Raw genomic sequence first — 20,191 nt, 5'->3', positions numbered from 1 at the left:
GCGTACATGAACCTGCTACACCGCGGGAGAGTTGGTATGATACGTCAGAGAAAAACAGTAAACCGCCTTCTGCGTTTCCCCGACATCTCTTCCCCGTTAGCGAGCTAGCTAGTCCAACTTTCGTGTCTTGTCTGCTATTAGTAATCGGAAAGATAGTAAATGTGTCATATTTTAGACAAATATGATGTCCGAATCCTACTCAGCATATTAACTAACTGGTGTATTAATAATCCACAGCTGTTCAGAGTTTTACAACAGAATACTAACGCTAGCTAGTTAGCTCGCTAATTCACGTTAAAGAGCTTTTTTGAATATTTTGAAGGTGTTATTGCGCTGCTTATTGCCTTAACTATTCCACTTCGTTTTGCTTTTAGCTACGGTTAAGTCATCGTTGGATATTCTGAGTTTTAATACAACTTGGTTACATTTTACAACCAGCTTATGTGTGATAGCGTCGTTAAGGAACTTTTAGTTGGAGACTCGTTGTAATAAAATTTCCAGCTGTTTTCTCGTTATCATTAACTGGCGTGTTGTTGTTGCGTCCTGGACCATCGAGTGGTCAGGACAGTCGTATCTAGTCGTAATAGGTTGTTTCTGGACGGAGGTTTTGCTATCATCACTCCTTGGCATGTCTCTAAAGGACCTAACTCGAGTCTAACGTCCTGTCTTGACTTTTTGATGTGAAGCCACAATGAAATTACAGTGCGACGTTGAAGTTGTAAATCGTATGCTGCCAACATTTGGTCTCAAAGGGAAAGGCAAAGGGAACAGGGCGGTGTTGTCTATCGGTAAACATATGGATAAAGCATCCCAGCGTAGTAATATATATTTACTGATCTGCACAGCAAAAGATAGATCTGGCTCCAAGTACAAGGTAAGTGTGTTTGAGTAGTGGATAGACATTGAACAGTCGGTATATATTGGGGTTTATATTCGCTTCTGGGCCATTAACTGATGGAGACGAGTAGTTTCAAGCATACCTAGTTTTTTATTTAATGATTTAAGGGTTTAAATTTCAGTATGTCTTCCCTTCATAAAGACATTATGTTGCAACATGTCATGCAAGTTTTGACAATGTCAGTGATTACTCATAATTGACTTTTCCCTTTATTTTTCACATTTCCAGTTGAAGGAAAATATTGAGAAATTCTTCACATGGTTTGTTGAGGAGGGTAAAGCCACAGTGCGACTGAAAGAGCCTGCAGTGGACATCTGTTTAAGCAAGGTGAGGCATTTCTGTCACTGACCCTGAAGGACAGCTGCCTTAACTGTGCTGGTTTTTGTAGGTTGTTGTAAGTGTTACTATCTGTGCTTACTACACATATATACATAAATACTACATGCAAGTCAAAAACTTTTCTGCCTTTTTCTCATATTTTGTTGCAGTTGAATTTTCACAAAGTTGTATACAAACCTGGTTATGTGACTTATTATTTGTTGATAATTAGAAGCATTGTATATGAGATTTGATCTTTCACAGCAAATAAAGTTTTCTTAATATTTAATATTTCATTAATAATATTTAATAATTTTAAAGGAAATGATTGTGTATTATAAATCATTGCCTTAATCAGTGGCTTAATTTTTGGTGTCTGTTTCTGAAGTCTTGATAAATCCACCCATTATGAGTTTTCAATTATTTAGTACCCACATATGAAAGAAGGCAGTAAATCCAAATTTGTTAACATTTTGTGGTTACTCTCTATAACAAAATGAGCAACATTGCATTTAAAATGCATGGGAGGGCAGACACACAGCAATGCTGATGTATGTTTGCATGGTAGAGGTCCCTGTACATTGAGGTTAGGCTCATATAATGAAACCTCTCCAGTCTGGGAAGTGATGCCAACCCTGGAATTGCTAATATATTGCTAAAAAAATATGATATTTACAAACAAAGGGAGTTTTTCCTTGCCACTGTCGCCTCTGGCTTGCTCATTAGGGATCTGGACCCATACAGTTGTAAAGCTGCTTTGTGACAACATGTGTTGTAAAAAGCGCTATATAAATAAATTTGACCTGACCTGACTTGCTATTGATATCAGCTCATGAAAACAGGTCCAAAACAATTAGAATCTTTAATTAAAAAGTAAAATCTTGGCTCACAAGATTATAATCCAAAGTTTTTTTTGTATTGTAATTTCCATTCTTTTCTTTATCAGATCTATATGAATATTAGTGTCAGTGATGAGTCAAATGTATAATTGAAAACATGTTCCTGATACAAAATTTATATCGTATTTATTTATTTGCATCAGGGATTGCTAATAAGGTGAAATGAACAATTAACAAAAAAGGATTTGGAAGAAATGGATTCAAATGGATTTAAATTAATGTAGTTAATTACACAAATAATTAAATTCTTGTGTGGGTGACATATAAGGGGGATTCTTCAGCCTAACCTTCAGTAGTCAAGCAAGTCCAGTTATGAACTTTCACCCAGTTCCCATGACCCACATTTAAAGCTGGGCAAGCTTGTTTAAATGTTTGCTGTATTCGTTAAGTACGGTAATTAGGTTTCATAAGATAAGATAAGATAATCCTTTATTAATTCTGCAATGGGGGAATTTGCAGTGTTACAGAAGCAGAGAGGAATGGACAGAGAAAGGAAGTATAAAACCAATATATAAGATAAAATTAAAAACAAAATCTATATATACAAACATTTACAAAATATATAATGATACTGAAGAGTTATAGTATTCACAATACTCATAGAGTTATTGTGAAAAGAAAATGATCTTAAATGGGAACTGATTTTGCCAAATTTCTTCATCATTGAATGATTTAGATACAAAGTTAAGATTATTTTGATGTGAAATGCACCTTTCAACAAAAGTTTACGAGTCAGAGCTGTTTACAATGGTAGCTAATACTGGGTACCAGATGTCTATTGATATTTGAATGGATAATTTTATAAATTATTGTAATTGTGATAATAATTATCTGCTGTTCAGAAACACCAGTTAACATATGTATATTGTACGTTTTTATTAAAAATAGTGCTACATTTGAGAAAATACATTTTCTTTTGGGTACTTTTTTCCTTTCAATGCCCTGCATGTCCCTCTCTGCCCTGCATGTGTTTTATATATTTTGGGAAAGTGGGTTGTGTCACATGGCGTCTACAAATCTCATATGTCAGCATTCACCAGACGAGCTGCAGCAGCCCACAGTTGTGCTGGTTAACTGTTCAGAATAGGTCTGAACTACACTGTGCAAGGTTGCAAAAATAACTGGAGAAAATACAGTCTGGTGTGAACAGTATGATGTTTTGGACATCTTTGAAGTCCCCACATACTGTGCCATGTTTCAGTAGATAAGGAAAGTAACAATTTGAAAGGAAAGCTGCTGTTGGCATTAGTTGTGTTGAAAAGCTGTACATAAAGGTTAGTAACAAAAGCATATGTGCTTGCACAGATTACTGAGTTAACAGTGCAGTTTTGAAAGGAAACATGGCAGAAATCTGTGAGTAAAAGGTTATACTAAGAAGGTCAAATACTAAGTTCAAAACCTTAACAAAACGATTGCAAAACAATGGCAGTAGCATCAAGCCACGTGTGTTACAGTTTTGTGTAATAAAGGAACCTAGCTTTTAGATGCTATTATATGCTTGAAACATTTGCTTCCTAGTAGTACAATTGTGAACAATTCTGACTCAGCAAAATTCTCAGAAAAGGGGAACCAAAACTCTTAATGACTTTGTTTACTTTTAAGCTATTGAATGCTGAAGAAACTTAGCAAAATCAGTGCACAGTATTATGCACAATATGGGTCAACATTTATTTATATATATATATATATATATCCTGGTGGCTATGTAGTACCATTGGTCAGGACTGAAAATATCAGTGATGATTGCATTAAGTATTCTTTTTTTTTGTTTGTGTGCATATGTTGTAGGCAGATTCCAACAACTTGAAAAGCTTCCTCTCTGCTGCTCGACTTGCTGACAGAGGATCTGACTTAGACAGTCTTTCCCTTTCCACCTTCACCCCTGTTCGTGCCAGAGATGTGGAGAAACCGAAGAAGAAGCTCACTATCGTGTCAAAGAAAGACTATCCTATCACATCCGGCTTTCCTTATTCTCTAGAGCAGCTCCAGGTCTCTTACTGCAAGCTGTCCAGAGTGGACACACGCATGCTGTCTCTTAAAGCACTCCGCAGACTGGACCTAAGCAATAACCATATCAAGAAACTCCCAGCCACCATTGGTGATCTCAATTGTCTAGCAGAACTAATTCTCCACAACAACCACCTGGAGAGCTTCAGTGAAGCATTGTGTCTCTCCACCCTTCAGCATTCCTTGCAGCACCTAGACTTGAGCCAGAACCGGCTACAACTTCTTCCTGCCCAATTTTGCCAGCTGCGGGAGTTGGTGAACCTAAAGCTGGACAATAACCAGCTCTTGCGACTCCCCTTCCACATTGGAAAGCTCACCAAGATGCGCTTCCTCTCAGCTGCCCACAATCAGCTGACACTTCTTCCCGGAGAATTCCGAAAGCTAGCACTGGAGAATCTAGACCTATTTGGAAACCCGTTCACTCAGCCCAACCCTTTGGACCACAACATCCAGCTTGCATTCCCTCTCACATTACAGGAGCAGGCCTCAAGAGCTGTTCTGAATTTAAGGTGAGAGTTATTACATAATTTAAAAGTTATTACATAATTACTGTGTTGGCTGTATGGATTGAGCTCAAAATATATTTGTTTGTTATGCTAACTAGCCTTATTAAAAAATTTAATGTGCTGAAGTCATAACATGATATTTTTATTCTGTTTACATATCAACAGGCTTCCTTATGGACCTCATCTTATTCCTTTCCACTTGTGCCATGAGTTGGATCTTGCCAAGTTCTGTGACTGTGGTCATGTCTGTCTGAACTCCTATATTCAGACAGTAGTCAGTATGAACCTGCACCTGGTCTCCCACACTGTGGTACTGGTGGATAATATGGGTGGCACAGAGGCTCCTGTGCAGCGCCATTTTTGTTCTCTGATGTGTTACTGTGAGTTCCTGGATGGCTGTGTGCAAAGAGGTCTGAGATGATGAGAAGAATCTCACGTTGGTTAAAATCAACAGGATTAATGAATGAATAATGACAGTTTTACCCTAAGAAAACTGTAGTGTTACTGTAGCCTGGGTTCATAAAATGTATATCTTCCTAGGTTTTTTTATATGGTGGTTCATGCTACTTTAAGGGATAATTCAGTCGTGGAGTAATTATACATCAATGCTAACCACATGGTGAGAAGTGGACTGTACCCTCGAGGCAGTTTTATTTTTGTTTTTTTAACTTAGTTGAGTGACATTTGCTGTGAGACTTATATTTTATGAGTAATAAATAAATAAATAAAATTTGACTTAAAAGCTATGACTGATAACACAAAAAAACACAAATTTGCTAAATGTCACAATTTAAAAGCTTAAAAATACCAAGAAGTGCATGGACGTTTACAAACTTTATTTCAAAATAAAACACTTGGATTTTGGAATAAGTCATTCAAAATGCTTGAGGACTATATGATATAATATTGGTTGAACATTGGTAATATATTTTTGTTGTTCTTCTTCAACATATCAATTTATTAATTACAGAATGAAAGTCATTAGTCCAAATCAAACCACAGAGAGTTCTGGAAGGAGAGGCCAGATGAGGTAGCATGATCACTAATGATTACCTCACTACCATCTTCAGGGTTTGTCTCTTTCAGAATGGTGGTGGTTTTTATATTGATATTAACTTGGTTCTGTTCAGAAAAATAAAGATTGCTCACTTGGTAATTTAATGGCACCTCAATTTCTTCTATAAGAGATGCATTTACATTGTTCTTGTGTTCAGCTGTAGGACTTAGGTGCTCAGGAGAGCTGTTCATTGCATGCTCTTCGTACAGCATTCCAGTATCTTCAGGAAAGCTCACAGTACTCTTAGTATCGTCTTCTGGTGCAGAGATCATTTTGGATGGCTCCACTGAAAACACCACAGACTTACTGATCAGCTGCTGGGATGAGTTAGTAGGAACATTTGGAATGTTGTTCAAAGCTTTTTCTAACTGTAACACACCCTGGCTTATTTGATTCTGGCCTCCAGCAAACTCAAACTGTGAATTGCCTGTTATTTTATCTTGTGCAACAAGACAATATTTGGTATGTGTGTCACATTCAAATACACTTTCCAAAAATCCTGTGGATTCAGTGTCTGAGTGAAATTTCTGCAAAACAAAATCGAGTTAAGGGTCAGCTGGGCATTTACATCTAATAACCATATTATGTCATTTATCTAAAAGACATGAATCTGCATGTGAATAGAAATCAGGAATTGTTTTATACATATTTCTTTTTAGTTAGTGGTGTTAAGTATCCATGGAGCGTAAGATGAGCTTCACAAGTGTTATATCTTACCTCTGTTGAACTGCCATTGTTTGTCTCTTCCTTAGAATGATTCTTATAGTGTATCTCAGATGTGCAGAAATCTTCTTCCTCATTGGTGGTATTCTGTTTTAATTTGGGTATCTTTTTGTTTGCTTTAAATGTGAGTGGTGTGTCTGCTACTGTGTGTGACTCTGATGGAACACAGTTTAATTCCAAATGGTTAATTTCACAAATATCTGGAGACAACTGAAGCCTAGTTTTTTCATTTTGCACAGGTCTGTCTCTAAGACACTTTGCATCACAATTGCAGACTGGTGGCTTTATCTTACTTTCTTCATCTTTGACCAAGGCCAATTCTGTTGCTTCATTTACCTCCACTTCACCTTCATCACACTCTTTCTCATCTTTTTTATCTTCATCACCGCTTACAAGCTGATTAGCTCCAGTGTAACCCACAACAGGATTTTTCGCTGGCAGCACAGGTAGAGTGATTATTAGTTGTTTTTTAGCCTTGTTGAATTTGGCCTCTCCTCTATCTCCATCCACAGGATAGGATAATTGGAGTTCTAGTTTGTAGGCTGGCTTTTGAGACTCCAGGACAAGCTTTCGTTCGCTTATGTCAAGTTCAGCGTCTCCTGCAGATTTGAGGAGGGGCAAATCTATAGTGACAACAATCTCTTTGGGACGTGGACTTGGAGCAGAATCTCTGGAGCATCGGTAGTCCTGTAGATCAACCACTGATCTGTATTTTATAATATAATTTGGTTTTGTGGGTTGGGTGGGCAACGATGAACTGTGTTTAACAGGACGTGGGCCACCCTGGGTGGGTGTAATGGGTGGGGGGACAGGGTTTTTGCTTGATAAAATATCTGACTTGTCTGGATAAAGTGAGGAGAGAGGTAGATCGGGTGCAGATTTTTCCACTCCAGGGTGACCAGGAAGTGGCTTCCGTATCACAGCTGGATGAGGCACCCCTTTGTACTGTGTTTTTAATACTTTTACATTAATACTGTCCAATTTAACTTTGAAAGCATCTTCTATTCCTTGGGTGGCAGTGCTGTTGACAAGCTTCATAAATCTTGGGTTCTTTACTGCTATGTAGAGTGTGTCTGGGTGGAAAACAACGTCATAAATCATGCATTTGTTTCCTTTGACGTCTCTATCAGGTCTTCCAGGTGACAGACTGTATGGTAATGACCACTGCTGACCCACCCTGTCATCTTCGCTCCTTCCAACTTCACACATAGGCTTATTAATCAGCTCGTTGGAGCAGACATTGATGAAGCACTTTTCCTTACCGCCGATGACCGTCTTCAGGACATGGTGGGGCTTGGGATGGATAAATTGCACGTTATTGCCTCTCTCCAGTTCAAGCTGCGTTATTTCCTCTTCGTACCTCTTCCTGTTCTCTGGATTTGATATCTCCTCAGCATATTCGTGTAGCAGCTCACGAAATTTCTCATCCTTTAACGCTTTACTGAAACGATTTATTTCATCCGTCGACAACTGAAGTTCTTCTAGTTTATTACCAAAATCCATTGTCGGTTTCTACACGAACCTGCTTAGCCGAATAACACCTAACTAGCGAAGTTAGACAGCTAGCTAACCTGAAACTTTATTTTTTAGACTTTCAAGGGCACAGTAACGTTTTACATATATACCAAGCTCCTGTAATCTTTCTAACAAACTTGTCAAAGATATTTTTCTTTCAGAAGTAGCTATGCAATAGCAAGCTTGCCATCTAACTAGCCAAGCACTTACTGTTGATGTAGCCATGGCAACCTGTCTTTCTATCCTTGAATCCATGACGATGGGGTGACGCTAGTAATTGGTTTTTTGAGTACCGCCTTATGTGAAAAACGTGAGACGTTACTTGTGTGGCTAAAACACGAGAGCAATACTTTAATATTTTATTTGGATTTATTTGTTCAGTGAGCTATATTAAAATGGTTATTTTATTTCACTACATTTCACAACAGCCTGTGGTGATCATACCACCTGAACCCTTTAAAATCAAACAATTCTAAAATCCTATTTTGTTTGAATTAAGCCACTTTCTATACTACTGTGCATGCAAGACGTATGGCGAGACATTCTGGAGATACTTTTCACTTTGTTTCATTGTTTAAAAAACCAGCAACCATTGTTCTCAACCATTATTTAATCACAGGTTATATTAGAAAACCAGTGGTCATCAAAGTTTATTTACCATCAATTTCTTCTCTCTGAATTCAATATTAGTACTTAAAGATGTAATTTCACCATATACTTACAAACAGTACTACAGAATTCTACAGAATATGGCAACATTCACAAAACGGTTTGGCTATGTTCCACTTGCTGGCAGTGGCGGAGCCGGGGGGGGGGGGGGGGGGCAATTGCCACCCCCAACAGAGCCCTTGCCACCCTTAGTGGCACCCCACTGGAAATGGTCATTTTAAGAGAAAATATGTTTCCTTTCGTTCATCATTTGTATAAAGCTTTATACACCCCTCTGATAAAGCCTTGCTCACCCTTTGGCCACCCCTTGAAAACAAGTCTAGCCCTTTTAAAAGAGCACAGTTGTTCGTGAATGTCTTAGATGTTTCCAGAAAGGTTATTCCATAGTTTTGATAACTTTCTGTGATTTAAAAAATATCATCCTCTTCTCCACAACCTGTCTGAGTTTTGATGGTAAGCATGTAAAATGGATCTGGAAAATTTTATCATGGCTTGCAATGAAGTCCTCACACAACCTGTAAAAATAGAATTTTACTGATAAAAAAGTAAAGTAACTAAAATTCACACAACATTGGTAGATAAACAGTATGATCAGTTTCATAAATTGTTAAAATAAAATAAGTTGTCACAGGAAACTGTGGAATATTGAGAGCATATATAGCTACTCTCGAATTCATTAGTTATGCGGCTATGGTTGTATTGGAGACTGTGCTCCTTTTCACATTTTTTAGTATTAAGCAGGAAGTATTAGTCTTCCTGCAATTGGGCTAAACCATGATTGATTAACAGTCTTGAAGGTCATGCAGTAAAAGACCATGAAAAAAATACACTACCGGAGTAAGGAGTAAGGCTGGATTTGGAAAAAAAGAACATTGTTGCAGTGGCCCTGTAAAGTAATTCAAATATATGAGTTAATTTTGCAATTCAATCTAATAGCAAACATGATAGTTTGAGGTTTTGAGCTTTGCCTACATTAAATATCTGATGTTAGTATTGAGTAGGGTGCGGGTATAGTAACACCAAGGCCTTGATTCACAGGGAGTACATATACGACAGCACTGATGAATATGTAAGTCACTCTGGATAGGAATATCTGCCCAGTGCAGTAAATGTGGACTGGTAACGTGCATGACTTACTCTGTCCTCTAAAAGAATATAATCATGACTTCCTCCAAATACAACAACATCTGAGTTCCTTCCAAGGCAAGCAGTGTGCCATAGTCTAAAAATGAATAAATTGGTACCATAAGTCCACTGACTGGTATAAAATCAAATAATGTTTTCAAAACTAGTATGTCATCCCGTTCTTGCATTAACACTTAACAGATCCAGAATAGAGAAAATGTCTTAATACTACAAATTTAAGACACAAATCAGGAATTGTCACAATAACATCATAGCCACCCCAGCAATAACTTTGAGTTCAAGCAATAGACCTGCATTACATTGTATTAGGCATTGTCTATCAACTGTCGCTGCCTGTTCTGCTACTGGCACCAATTCTCAATTATGGCTTCAACTCTAATTGAGTTGGTTTTCAGAGATGTGCCTTCTGAAAGTCAGGTTATTGTCAATCGGTTTCCCTTACCGTGGTTTGTCCATGTTTGAATGTTTAATCTCTGTCCAGCTTTTCATTTTTAGGTTAAATATCCAACCATCACCTAGGAAAAAGTGAAGAAAAAGTGTCTCTCCTTATTTTAACTAATTTTGTATGTTAAGCTTCTCAGGGCAGAATCAGAACCAAAAAAGATGCATTCTACACATTTTATTCCTAAGAGTATATTTGAAAAAAAATTGTTTTAACATTACTCTTTTATAGATAATAATTTTCAACACATTTGTCATGGAATAATACATAGAATAATACTATGTTTGGACAGCTGTCTTACTCATGGGTCTGCAGTCCAAACTAAGTCCCCCAAACAGAAAGAGTGAGTTGTCTGACACGGTGGTTAGTGTATGCCATGAGCGCCCCAAAGGTACTGTAGTTGTAGGTACACTGAAGAATAAGTGGGAAGCGCAGAAAAGCAAGAAATGCTACATGGCTGTACATGATTTAGTATACCAACAACATGGAGAGGAATCAGATGTGCTTTTACAGCTAAATTCTATAACTGAGAAAAGGAAGGTCCATGTCTCATAAAGCAATATCATACATTTCAGACCAAGTCCATGAGTCCAAATCCAGACAATGAATATCATTTTTTCTTGTGTCCTGTCAAAATAAATTCAGAAAGCCAGTTCATAATTCATTTTTGATAGTGTTTCCAGTCTACAGTCTTTTGTCAAATGTACAAAAAAAATAATGTGTTTATACAAATAAGGTAGACAAATATTAATAATAGAAAAACATTTTTCAACAGTAAGAACAAATTTATTGACAATAATGGAATTGACTCACCCTAATTCGTCCACCACATACATAGCCTTTATTGCCCATGGTCGCACTAGCATGGGCAGCCCTTGGTGCAGGGGGACGTCCCTATATCAATAAATAATCATCGGGAAAGCTTTCAAATGCCTGTCAATATTTTTAAGGATACATTAAGGATACATAAATCATATACAATTTGTGTTAATGAGTGGGAACTTTGCAGTTAAGGACTACAATATATATCAATTGTTTTACACATAAATGGTGGTAGTATACCAATATAAAAGTATCATAATATAAACATAGAAAGCTTTTAAATGTTTTAAAAGTATTATTTGAGTGTCTCACAAATGTGGGCGGTTCATTCCAAGCTTTTGCCTCTGGGTAAAATATATGAACTTCATTGTTCCATCCCCAGAAGATATCCCCTACCTTAAGTGAGAGAAAAATAATGATAAAGTCTTTATTTCTCAATTTGCAAGTCCTGAACTGAATATATGAAAATGCATTACCCAGGATGCCTCATCCACAATGAAGGTACTGGAGTTGTTGATTTCACCGAGCAGTTTGTGGCCATATCCACCGAAGTAAATAATCCTGTCAATACAGCAACAACAGACAAACGATAAACTCAAATTAGTTTGAATTAAAAAAAAATTCTAATTCAAAGTGATTATTACATTTCTTACCTGTCTTTGTTGACCCAACAGGAAAGCTTATCTCGTGGTGATGGGAGCAACCCTGACTGATGATGTAACTTCTCCCAAGAAAACTTTGCATCATGGAGATCAACTGAGTAGTGCTAAATGAAAACATACCCTATGCACTTGTAATCAGAAAGAAGTACTATTAATAGCTCACTTCATTAATCATGGCAGAGAAAGTCAAAATTGGGATTACCTCATTGGTCTGATCATCTTCACTACAACCTCCAAATATATACAGGTGTCCATTCATAATGCAGCCACATGTTCCAGACATAGAAGGAGGGATTTCTCCACTCATGTCAAATCTTTCCCTATAAAAACCAAAAAAATACATCAGAAGCAGATTCTGAGCTGCTTTTTTGTTCAGCATGGTTATATAGAGTGGCTGAGTTACTGTAGCTTTTCTGTTAATTCAGACCATTCCCCATCATTCGCCATATATATACATGTACACATCAGTATCTTACCATAAACCATTCTCCAGGTCATACACCCAAATTTCATCATTTGGTAGGAAGACTTCATGATCAGCAACTGACTGAGGAGTATATAATAATGACTATATGTCAACTTTTTCATGCAGATTTCACTTTTTCAGACAACAAAACAACAACATATTACATGTTATTACATATTACTGAGATTCGACTATCGACCGTACTTTCTTCTCCAGTACCCATGCATAGACCTTACCAGGGAGGCCGAGGAGTGTGATCCCCCGATAGTTGGCGCACACCCTCCGGTCCCCCTTCTTAAAACCACCACCCAGGTTTGCCAGTCCAGAGGCACTGTCGCCAATGTACATGCGATGTTGCAATCAAACGATCAGGCCTGGTTGGCTTATGGGACTTTTAGCAGATGCACTTATCCAGAGTGACTTTGTCATCTGTTCAATTTCTACTGAATGAGTAGGTTGGAGGATGTCAGGATGCCCTGTGACTATCCCACACTACACTCCACCTCCCAGCATCCTCGGCACAGAGGAGGGAAGAACGAGTCAGCCAACAGCAATTCTAACTGGTTCCACTTGACCCCTGCACTAATTATGAACCAATAAATTCCCTCACACAAGAGGGAATCTTCGTGTTTAATTGTGAAGTATTGCTATAGCTCAGCCTATGTCTCTCTCTAGGTATTACTGTGTCTAAGTCTTGTCTGTGTATGCTTTTTCGGTTACTCTTGCCTGTGTCTCTGGATCATTTGTTGATTTATATCAAAGAATAACTTGTCTGCCCTTCTGTATGCATATGCATCCCCGTGTCGCATGACTATTTTAACTCAATAATAAATACTTTCATGAGTTTAGGCAACAACGGAGTTATTAACACTTGTGTCTCATGCTGAAGCATTTATATTTGTACCTGGCAGTAAACTAACTCGCTAGCTAGACTTCTATGCTTACCATGTAGCCTCCCCAGACAAATAAAAGGTTTTCTGAGGCTACTGCCGTGTGTCCACTTCTTTCCTGTGCTACTAATTCGGCTCGATGTCCTGCTTGTAACGTCATCTGACTTAAGTATTTATGTTAGTACTGACATCCAAGAATTTACTATATTAGTTTAATGTTTACCCCACGGTAAAACAGTAAAGTGGTTGGAAGGGGCAAAACAGGTGGTGATTCTATATATATCTTGCAGAAATAAAAAAGTATCTCAGCGTCGCGTATTCGAAATTACGGAACTTTTATTTTGAAGTAAGAGCGCGGCTACTGCGGAAGCTGCCGAATAAACACACGGCAGTAGCAGTTTAGCGCCAAAACATGAAAATGGATTCTCGGAGGCTGAAAACAAAAGTTTCTGCTGGGTTCAAGATGCGAGGGTTAATGCTTCGACCGTATGTTTGTCTTTTTAACAATGAATTTATCTTTGTGTTTCGCATGGACATTTTGAGGCTAAACTACAAAAGTTGGTCTCAGTACTATGCTGTATCTGCTATTTTGCATGTATCTAATCCCGACTCCCTTATTTTCACACATCAGCATGGTTGTGTGATTGTGATTAAACTGATTAAATAAAATTGATAAATAAATAAGCATCACGAACTTAACATTGATAATTCACTCTTTCACAGTGAATCCAGTAGATATCTGGTTGAGGTTTTGGAGTCCGTCAGTGAAGTAGAACTGGATGATGTCATTGAACGGATCTTGGACGCTGTTGAAAAGCAACCTTGTAAGATATTGCTTATAATTCACGCCTTGAAATGTATTTAAATTAAATTGTAACGCCAGAAAACCAACTCGTTTCAGTGTCCACCAACATGATCGAACTCTCCGTAGCTGAGACAGCTGTTCAAGACTGCAGTCAGTCATCTGATGAAACCATGTAAGATTTCTGCTGTCACCTCGTTACACAGGGTAGCATCTTCTTGATGCCTAGACGGTTATCTAATGATTGATTCTTTTTTGTTTTAGAGACAATGTTTTTAACATCATTGGAGCTTTTGATGTGCCAAGATTCATCTACAGCACAGAAAGGAAAAAGTTTATACCGTAAGAATTTTTGATGTATGTATTATGCCGTTGTCATCCAGAATTGTGTTGGGACTGAGTTAATGTAATTTAGGCTGATTTCTCTCTCACAGTATCAACATGACTAGCCATCCAGCCCCTAACTTATGTGGCCAGGCCAGAGACAAGGCTGAGCTCTTTAGGGAACGCTATACCATTCTACAACAGGTGAGCTTTGTAGTTTTCCTATAGTGAACGAAACAAGTAAATTAATCTCTAAACCCCTAAAGATAAATGGGTCATTATGGATAAATGTTCATGTACTTGTACTGCCTTCATTTTCTAGCGGACACATAGGCATGACATTTTTACTCCACCTGTGATTGGTTCAGCACCAGATGAAGGAAGAAATAAGTTTCAGGTAATAAGACACTGTTTTTTCTGTCTGCTGTGTTTCATGGCCCTCACTAGGGCAGTTAATCCTGATCAACACAGTACTGAAATCAACACAGTACTGAAACTTAGTTGCAGTACTTTTCAAGAACTGTTATGCATTCACACATGTCATACATGCACTACTGCTCACATTGCACTTTCTTACCCTCTTAATACCCCATACCACTGTGTCCTAAAGAACAGCACTCAATTGTTCACTTACCAGCCATAAGCTACTATATTGCACTATTGTTCATAAATGTTGTTACACTGGTACTGTTATTGACAATAAAACTACTTGAACTTGAACTTAATATTTAAGTTTTCTTATTATGGCAAAGTAGTTTACAGTAGGACAGTTCACTTAAACTATTCCTATTACAATCACAGTATTCTAAATTATGGGTTATAATGTAATTGTAGTTATATATAATCCCTTATAATCCCTTGTAGTTGAAGACGGTGGAGGCTCTTTTAGGAAGCACAGCTAAACTAGGTGAAGTTATTGTTCTTGGCATGATCACACAGCTTAAAGAGGTATGTATACATCTCTTTTCCTATTGTTTGTTTGTTTTTTAAGTATAGCTTACATATTCATAGACAAAGTTAAAGTTCTACGGTGCTGAAAAAACTTTCAGTATCTTGTATACAGGAGACCATGTTAGAAACTAACCATGGCTTGTTTTTGAGCTAGTCTGATTTTGTTCTCCCTCTCAGGGCAAGTTTTTCCTTGAAGACTTGACCGGATCAGTGCAGCTTAATCTTTCTAAAGCAATATCCTTTTTCTACTGTGCTGGAAATAAGATGAATTAGTTTGTATTCCCACCTGCAATGTCTGTGCCTTAATTCAGTTCCTCACCAGTTCCACAGTGGGCTTTACACTGACTCCTGCTTTGTCCTGGCTGAGGGTGAGGTTCTACCTTGTTAACAGACTCATCTAACAGCAAGTGATGCTTGGTTAATAGCTTTGGTCCAGTACCTTCTATCATAGTTGTCTTAGTTTCATGTGACTAAATAAATAAATGCATGCTTGACACACAGGACCTGTTCACACCTGACATTAACATATGTTTTTGGTAATTGGATCATAAGCGGCCATCTCTAAGGCACATTGTAATGCAATAGCTAAAGCCACTTTTGGAGGTGGTCTGGGACACATCAGACCACATTTATATCTGTACTATACACCAAGACGCGTCCTGATGTATGCTTGACAGCAGTGAAGTAACCTGTCATCTCAATCGAGTCATTTCTTTTGCAAGAAAACACAATAATTGCATGACTGTTTGCTCTACATGTAGTTAAACTAGTTAGGCTAGGATGAAAGTGACACTTGTGGCTGGTGCACCAATGTCTCATTTCCATTTCAAGGTGCATTCAAAATGCCAGGTGTACATGGCTGTGTGTTTTGACAGTCCCTTGTGATTGGATCGCACAAGATGCATGTTAATGCCACCTGTGAACAGAGCCTCAGATCTTTGTTCCCACAGGATGGTATGAGGACTCAGTCTTCAATGTCAACGCTTTTGGGTTCCCTCCAGTTGAGCCCTCTTCTACTACCAGGTTAGCATAGTACATTCACATAATACTTTCCTGTGAATGCAACATCTATCCATGTACGAGACTATGAGCTGTTGGCTTTGTGGAGACACAACTCTTCCTTTCATTTGCTAGGGCGTACTATGGAAATGTAAACTTCTTTGGTGGCCCGTCCACCACCACTGTCAAAGCTTCTGCCAAGATGAAACAGCTGGAGGAGGAGAATGAGGATGCTATGTTTGTTATTGTTTCTGATTTGTGGCTGGACAGCGTTGAGGTCCTGGAGAAAATCCAAACTATGTTTTCAGGTGTGATTTGTTCTTGACTGGTTTTTGGTCATTCAAAGGCAATACATAAGCTGGACAGTATGTTCTGAATGCTTAAAAAATGTATTACTGCAATATTCTGTAGACTTGGAACTGATCTAAAAGTCTTATGTGCCTTTTACAGGCTACTCGGCAATGCCTCCCACATGCTTTATTTTCTGTGGCAACTTCTCCTCTGCCCCTTACGGCAAGAATCAGGTCAAGTCACTTAAAGGTGAAAAGCCTTGCACTGAAACATGTTTAGTTCATTTGTATATGACCACACATAAATACAGACATTTCTTTGTTCCAGAGTGTTTGAAAACCCTAGCTGATTTAATCTGCGAACATCCCAGCATCCACAACAAGTACGTGTCCTCAGATTTCTGAAAAACTGATCTTGTATCCCAAAGCTTTGCTCTTTTGGATGAGGCAAAATATTTTATTGTGACCCGTACAATGATTCTCAATTAAATATGATGACCTTCATGTTATACTATGTTATGTTATATTTAGATGTGTTTATTAGTGTATAGGAATCATAGCCATAGTATTATGAGTTACAATGACCTGTATATTCTGAGTGCAGCAGTCGTTTTGTGTTTGTTCCTGGTCCTGAGGATCCTGGGCCCAGCACTATTTTACCCAGGTAATGTCCCCAGCACACCCACTCCTAACTCCTAATAGATAATAGAAGTTCTGTAAGAATTTTTGTCACAAAAGAAAGTAATTATTGTTACCTGAACTTGCACTGGAAAAAGTAACCGACTTTAACATCTGTGTCAGAGGATTATGTCTTGTCTACAGTGTGAACAACAGAGGGACCCTTGGACAGTTGTATGACAAAGCCATTGAAAAGGGGTATTTGTGAAAAGTGTGTTGTACTTCTAGACCTCCCTTGGCTGAACACATCACAGAAGAGTTTAGGCAGCGTGTCCCTTCCTCTGTATTCACCACCAACCCATGCAGGTTGTTTTCAAATTTTTTTTACTGTTTTTATTTTTTTTATGATAATTTAGTTAACAGTCTGTTTTACACTCCCTTACAACTATACTTAAATTTCTTATTTCTCTTGTGTGTATTAGAATCCAGTTCTGCAGTCAGGAGATGGTGGTGATACGAGAAGACCTGGTCAACAAAATGTGTAGGAATTGTGTGAGGCTGCCCGGCAGTAACCTTGACATCCCAAACCACGTGAGTCAATGCTGCTGTGAATGGCCAAAAGGCTCCCAGTGTCCATAATGGCACTCAACAGTTCTGCCTGTTACTGTCAGCTTCATTTGGAGGTTTATGCAGTCTGACTTAACAGCAGTAATAGCATAAGTGCTTACCGAATTTAGTACAGATGGTCATTGTGTTCAATATGCACTACAGCAGTATTGCAATGACCATCAAATGATTTAATCAAAGAGGATCTTATAATCAAAACATATCTATACATAATCAAGCCCCTTACAATCACTGTCTACAAAAATAGGTCACCATTCAGGTGATATTTAATATGAAAATAATTATAAATTTTTGCATACATAATAACTAATGAAGTTGATTGATTATGCACACACACATACATTGTTGCAATGCAATATAAGTGTTTTAAATGGGAAATTTGTAATGTATTGACATTACAAATGATAGTATTTTTCCCCACAAACCTGCTAATGCACTTCTATAACAGTTAGTACTTACAAGTGCTTGATAATGAGTACATGCCCTTATCTTATTTTCCTACAGTTTGTGAAGACAATCTTGGCTCAGGGCCATTTGACTCCTCTTCCACTCTATGTCTGCCCAGTGTACTGGGCATACGACTATGCTTTAAGGGTCTATCCTGTACCTGATGTCATCATCTTCGCTGATAAATATGACCCTTTCAACATCTCTAACACCGACTGCCTCTGCATCAACCCGGTATCTCACTGTTTGTTTTCTTCATGCTAAAGAATATCTTTTAGATGTTAATTTGTTTTCTAGATAAATGCAAATAAGAGATGGAAGGTCTCAACCCAATCTGTATCACAACGTAATATGAATTACATGGCAGGTGCATGATAATTAATCAAAACAGTCGACTAAAGTTCACTTTTCTGTGCTTGTGCAGGGCTCATTTCCAAGAAGTGGATTTTCATTTAAAGTGTACTATCCATCAAACAGAACAGTAGAGGACAGGTATCAGACATTCAGTCATTTTTTAAAGGTTTTTGTTGGAAATATTTTGAAAGAGTACATACAACTTGAAACACAGACTATCTGCTTAATTGATGTTCAAATGTTTGATTTTCTTTTATAGCAAATTGCATGGACTGTGAAGCTGACAGGACCACACGGTTACCATTGTTGGGAGATCAAGATTGTGTAATTATAACAGATTGGTTTATATAGATTGTAAGACAAACGTTATCTGCTCTAAATGTTTTCTGTATGAATGTGTACATGTAAATTTTAAAGTGTTGTTTTGCAGTTGTGTAAAATTAAATAAAATAGCATTTATTGTGTACAATGAATGCATTTTAGGAAAAAAATATTTGTTTTATTAGTAGTTTGTATGCCAACTACTTCAGTTAGTTATGAGTGAAGACCATAGCATTAAGATTTAAAAATGACAAGACACCAATAATGTTAAAGTTTTGACTTGTGCTGTTAATTTAATACTGTTACAAAATGTGGTTAAAACTTTGCACAAAAAGTAGGCTACACATTTATTTCACTTGACAACCACTTGGTGGCACATGTGGTCTATACATGTATGCTATGTGTTTGTGTGTGTGGGTGAGTGTGTATATGATTATCACTATTCTTACAAACCATCTAATAGTTCTGTACTATACACGGTTTTATGGTTTTCATGGCCAAAGCAAACGCGTATTTGGAAGTTTGTATACAGACAGCTGTACAAATCTCTTTCAAACTTCCTTTTGAAGGAAAACATTATTTGTTTTACAGTCACGATGTTTGTGTTGACAGAAATGAACTCATTCATGGCATGTTGCAGCCATTAAAACTTGCAGTCATGAATGAAAAGGAAAGGCTAGACTATATTTGCAAGAGTAGATCAATTTAGTGAAGGTGTATGCACAGCAGGGTATCTTTGAGCATATACAGTAGACAGTCTGAAATTGGGCTCATTATATATATTACTAGATTACTTACAATTACTGGGCCTCATTCATTCAGGAGGCTAATATCAGATCGTAAATGGTTTATTGCTTATAGCTATAGGTTATTGGAGCTGGAAGGGCATCTTATCTTCCAGCTGCCGTTAATCTATAAATGTGAATTGGTTATACATTAATTGGCTATGGCTGTTGATGCTGACAGTGCATTTTCTAAATAATTATTTAGAAATATTTTCTTTAAGATCAAGTAAAGTATTCTCATTAGCCTGTGACCCAGCCCCAATGGTAAGTCAGTGCACCTCACTAGATCAGGAGATTAAGAGGTTACTAGCTTTATCCATCTACATTAACCATATTTTCTTCTCTAGCCTTTGTTATAGCAGGGTGCATAACTGGCATCTAACGGCACATATTTTCCAGCCCTGATTTAGATTTTGCGTACATTGTTTAAATGTAAATTAGGAAGATTGTTTGTTCCAAATCCCAGTCTGGCCTGAACACTTTATCTTCTTTCCTCTGCTCCTGTAGCAGCACTGCTGAGGTTTGCACATCAAACAGGATGTTTACATACACTTTCTCAGAGTAGTTCTTTAATCATTCAGAGGTTGCCTTCACTTTTTACTTCATTTATAACACACTTTTCATCACAGAGACAGTTTATTAGCTGACAGTTT

The 20,191-nt window shown here is 37.7% G+C and overlaps 4 protein-coding genes across 5 annotated transcripts; 2 read left to right on the top strand and 2 right to left on the bottom strand.

The window, feature by feature from the left end:
- Positions 1–27: 27 nt before the first annotated feature.
- On the top strand, positions 28–6,191 carry lrr1 (leucine rich repeat protein 1). The gene is made up of 4 exons (XM_076978168.1): positions 28–874; positions 1,127–1,225; positions 3,904–4,631; positions 4,794–6,191. The coding sequence occupies exons 1-4, from the start codon at positions 692–694 to the stop codon at positions 5,047–5,049; spliced, it is 1,266 nt and encodes a 421-aa protein (XP_076834283.1). The 5' UTR covers positions 28–691; the 3' UTR covers positions 5,050–6,191.
- Positions 5,610–8,145, bottom strand: dnaaf2 (dynein axonemal assembly factor 2). The gene is made up of 2 exons (XM_076978158.1): positions 6,403–8,145; positions 5,610–6,212 (listed from the first exon to the last, which is right to left on the bottom strand). The coding sequence occupies exons 1-2, from the start codon at positions 7,909–7,911 to the stop codon at positions 5,610–5,612; spliced, it is 2,112 nt and encodes a 703-aa protein (XP_076834273.1). The 5' UTR covers positions 7,912–8,145.
- Positions 8,146–8,341: 196 nt separating this feature from the next.
- LOC143480909 (kelch domain-containing protein 1) lies at positions 8,342–13,779 on the bottom strand. 2 transcript variants are annotated; one of them, XM_076978778.1, is made up of 13 exons: positions 13,076–13,779; positions 12,141–12,211; positions 11,867–11,984; positions 11,656–11,768; positions 11,479–11,563; positions 11,315–11,398; positions 10,994–11,074; positions 10,749–10,807; positions 10,482–10,591; positions 10,181–10,253; positions 9,730–9,814; positions 9,426–9,478; positions 8,342–9,107 (listed from the first exon to the last, which is right to left on the bottom strand). In XM_076978778.1, the coding sequence occupies exons 1-13, from the start codon at positions 13,178–13,180 to the stop codon at positions 8,969–8,971; spliced, it is 1,176 nt and encodes a 391-aa protein (XP_076834893.1). In that variant the 5' UTR covers positions 13,181–13,779; the 3' UTR covers positions 8,342–8,968. The 2 variants fall into 2 exon arrangements, with proteins under 2 accessions (XP_076834893.1, XP_076834894.1); XM_076978779.1 differs by lacking the exon at positions 9,730–9,814.
- Positions 13,367–19,035, top strand: pole2 (polymerase (DNA directed), epsilon 2). The gene is made up of 19 exons (XM_076978777.1): positions 13,367–13,506; positions 13,744–13,844; positions 13,922–13,997; positions 14,087–14,164; positions 14,257–14,350; positions 14,469–14,543; positions 15,011–15,094; positions 15,275–15,331; positions 15,417–15,465; positions 16,048–16,120; positions 16,232–16,404; positions 16,547–16,636; positions 16,715–16,769; positions 16,991–17,050; positions 17,293–17,370; positions 17,487–17,595; positions 18,136–18,312; positions 18,503–18,570; positions 18,692–19,035. The coding sequence occupies exons 1-19, from the start codon at positions 13,433–13,435 to the stop codon at positions 18,708–18,710; spliced, it is 1,590 nt and encodes a 529-aa protein (XP_076834892.1). The 5' UTR covers positions 13,367–13,432; the 3' UTR covers positions 18,711–19,035.
- Positions 19,036–20,191: the final 1,156 nt, after the last annotated feature.

The sequence above is a fragment of the Brachyhypopomus gauderio genome, chromosome 17 (genome assembly GCF_052324685.1).
Source record: "Brachyhypopomus gauderio isolate BG-103 chromosome 17, BGAUD_0.2, whole genome shotgun sequence".
NCBI classification, from domain to species: domain Eukaryota; kingdom Metazoa; phylum Chordata; class Actinopteri; order Gymnotiformes; family Hypopomidae; genus Brachyhypopomus; species Brachyhypopomus gauderio.
Note: the sequence above shows the minus strand (reverse complement) of the source record. Positions and strands in the feature narration are given on the sequence as shown.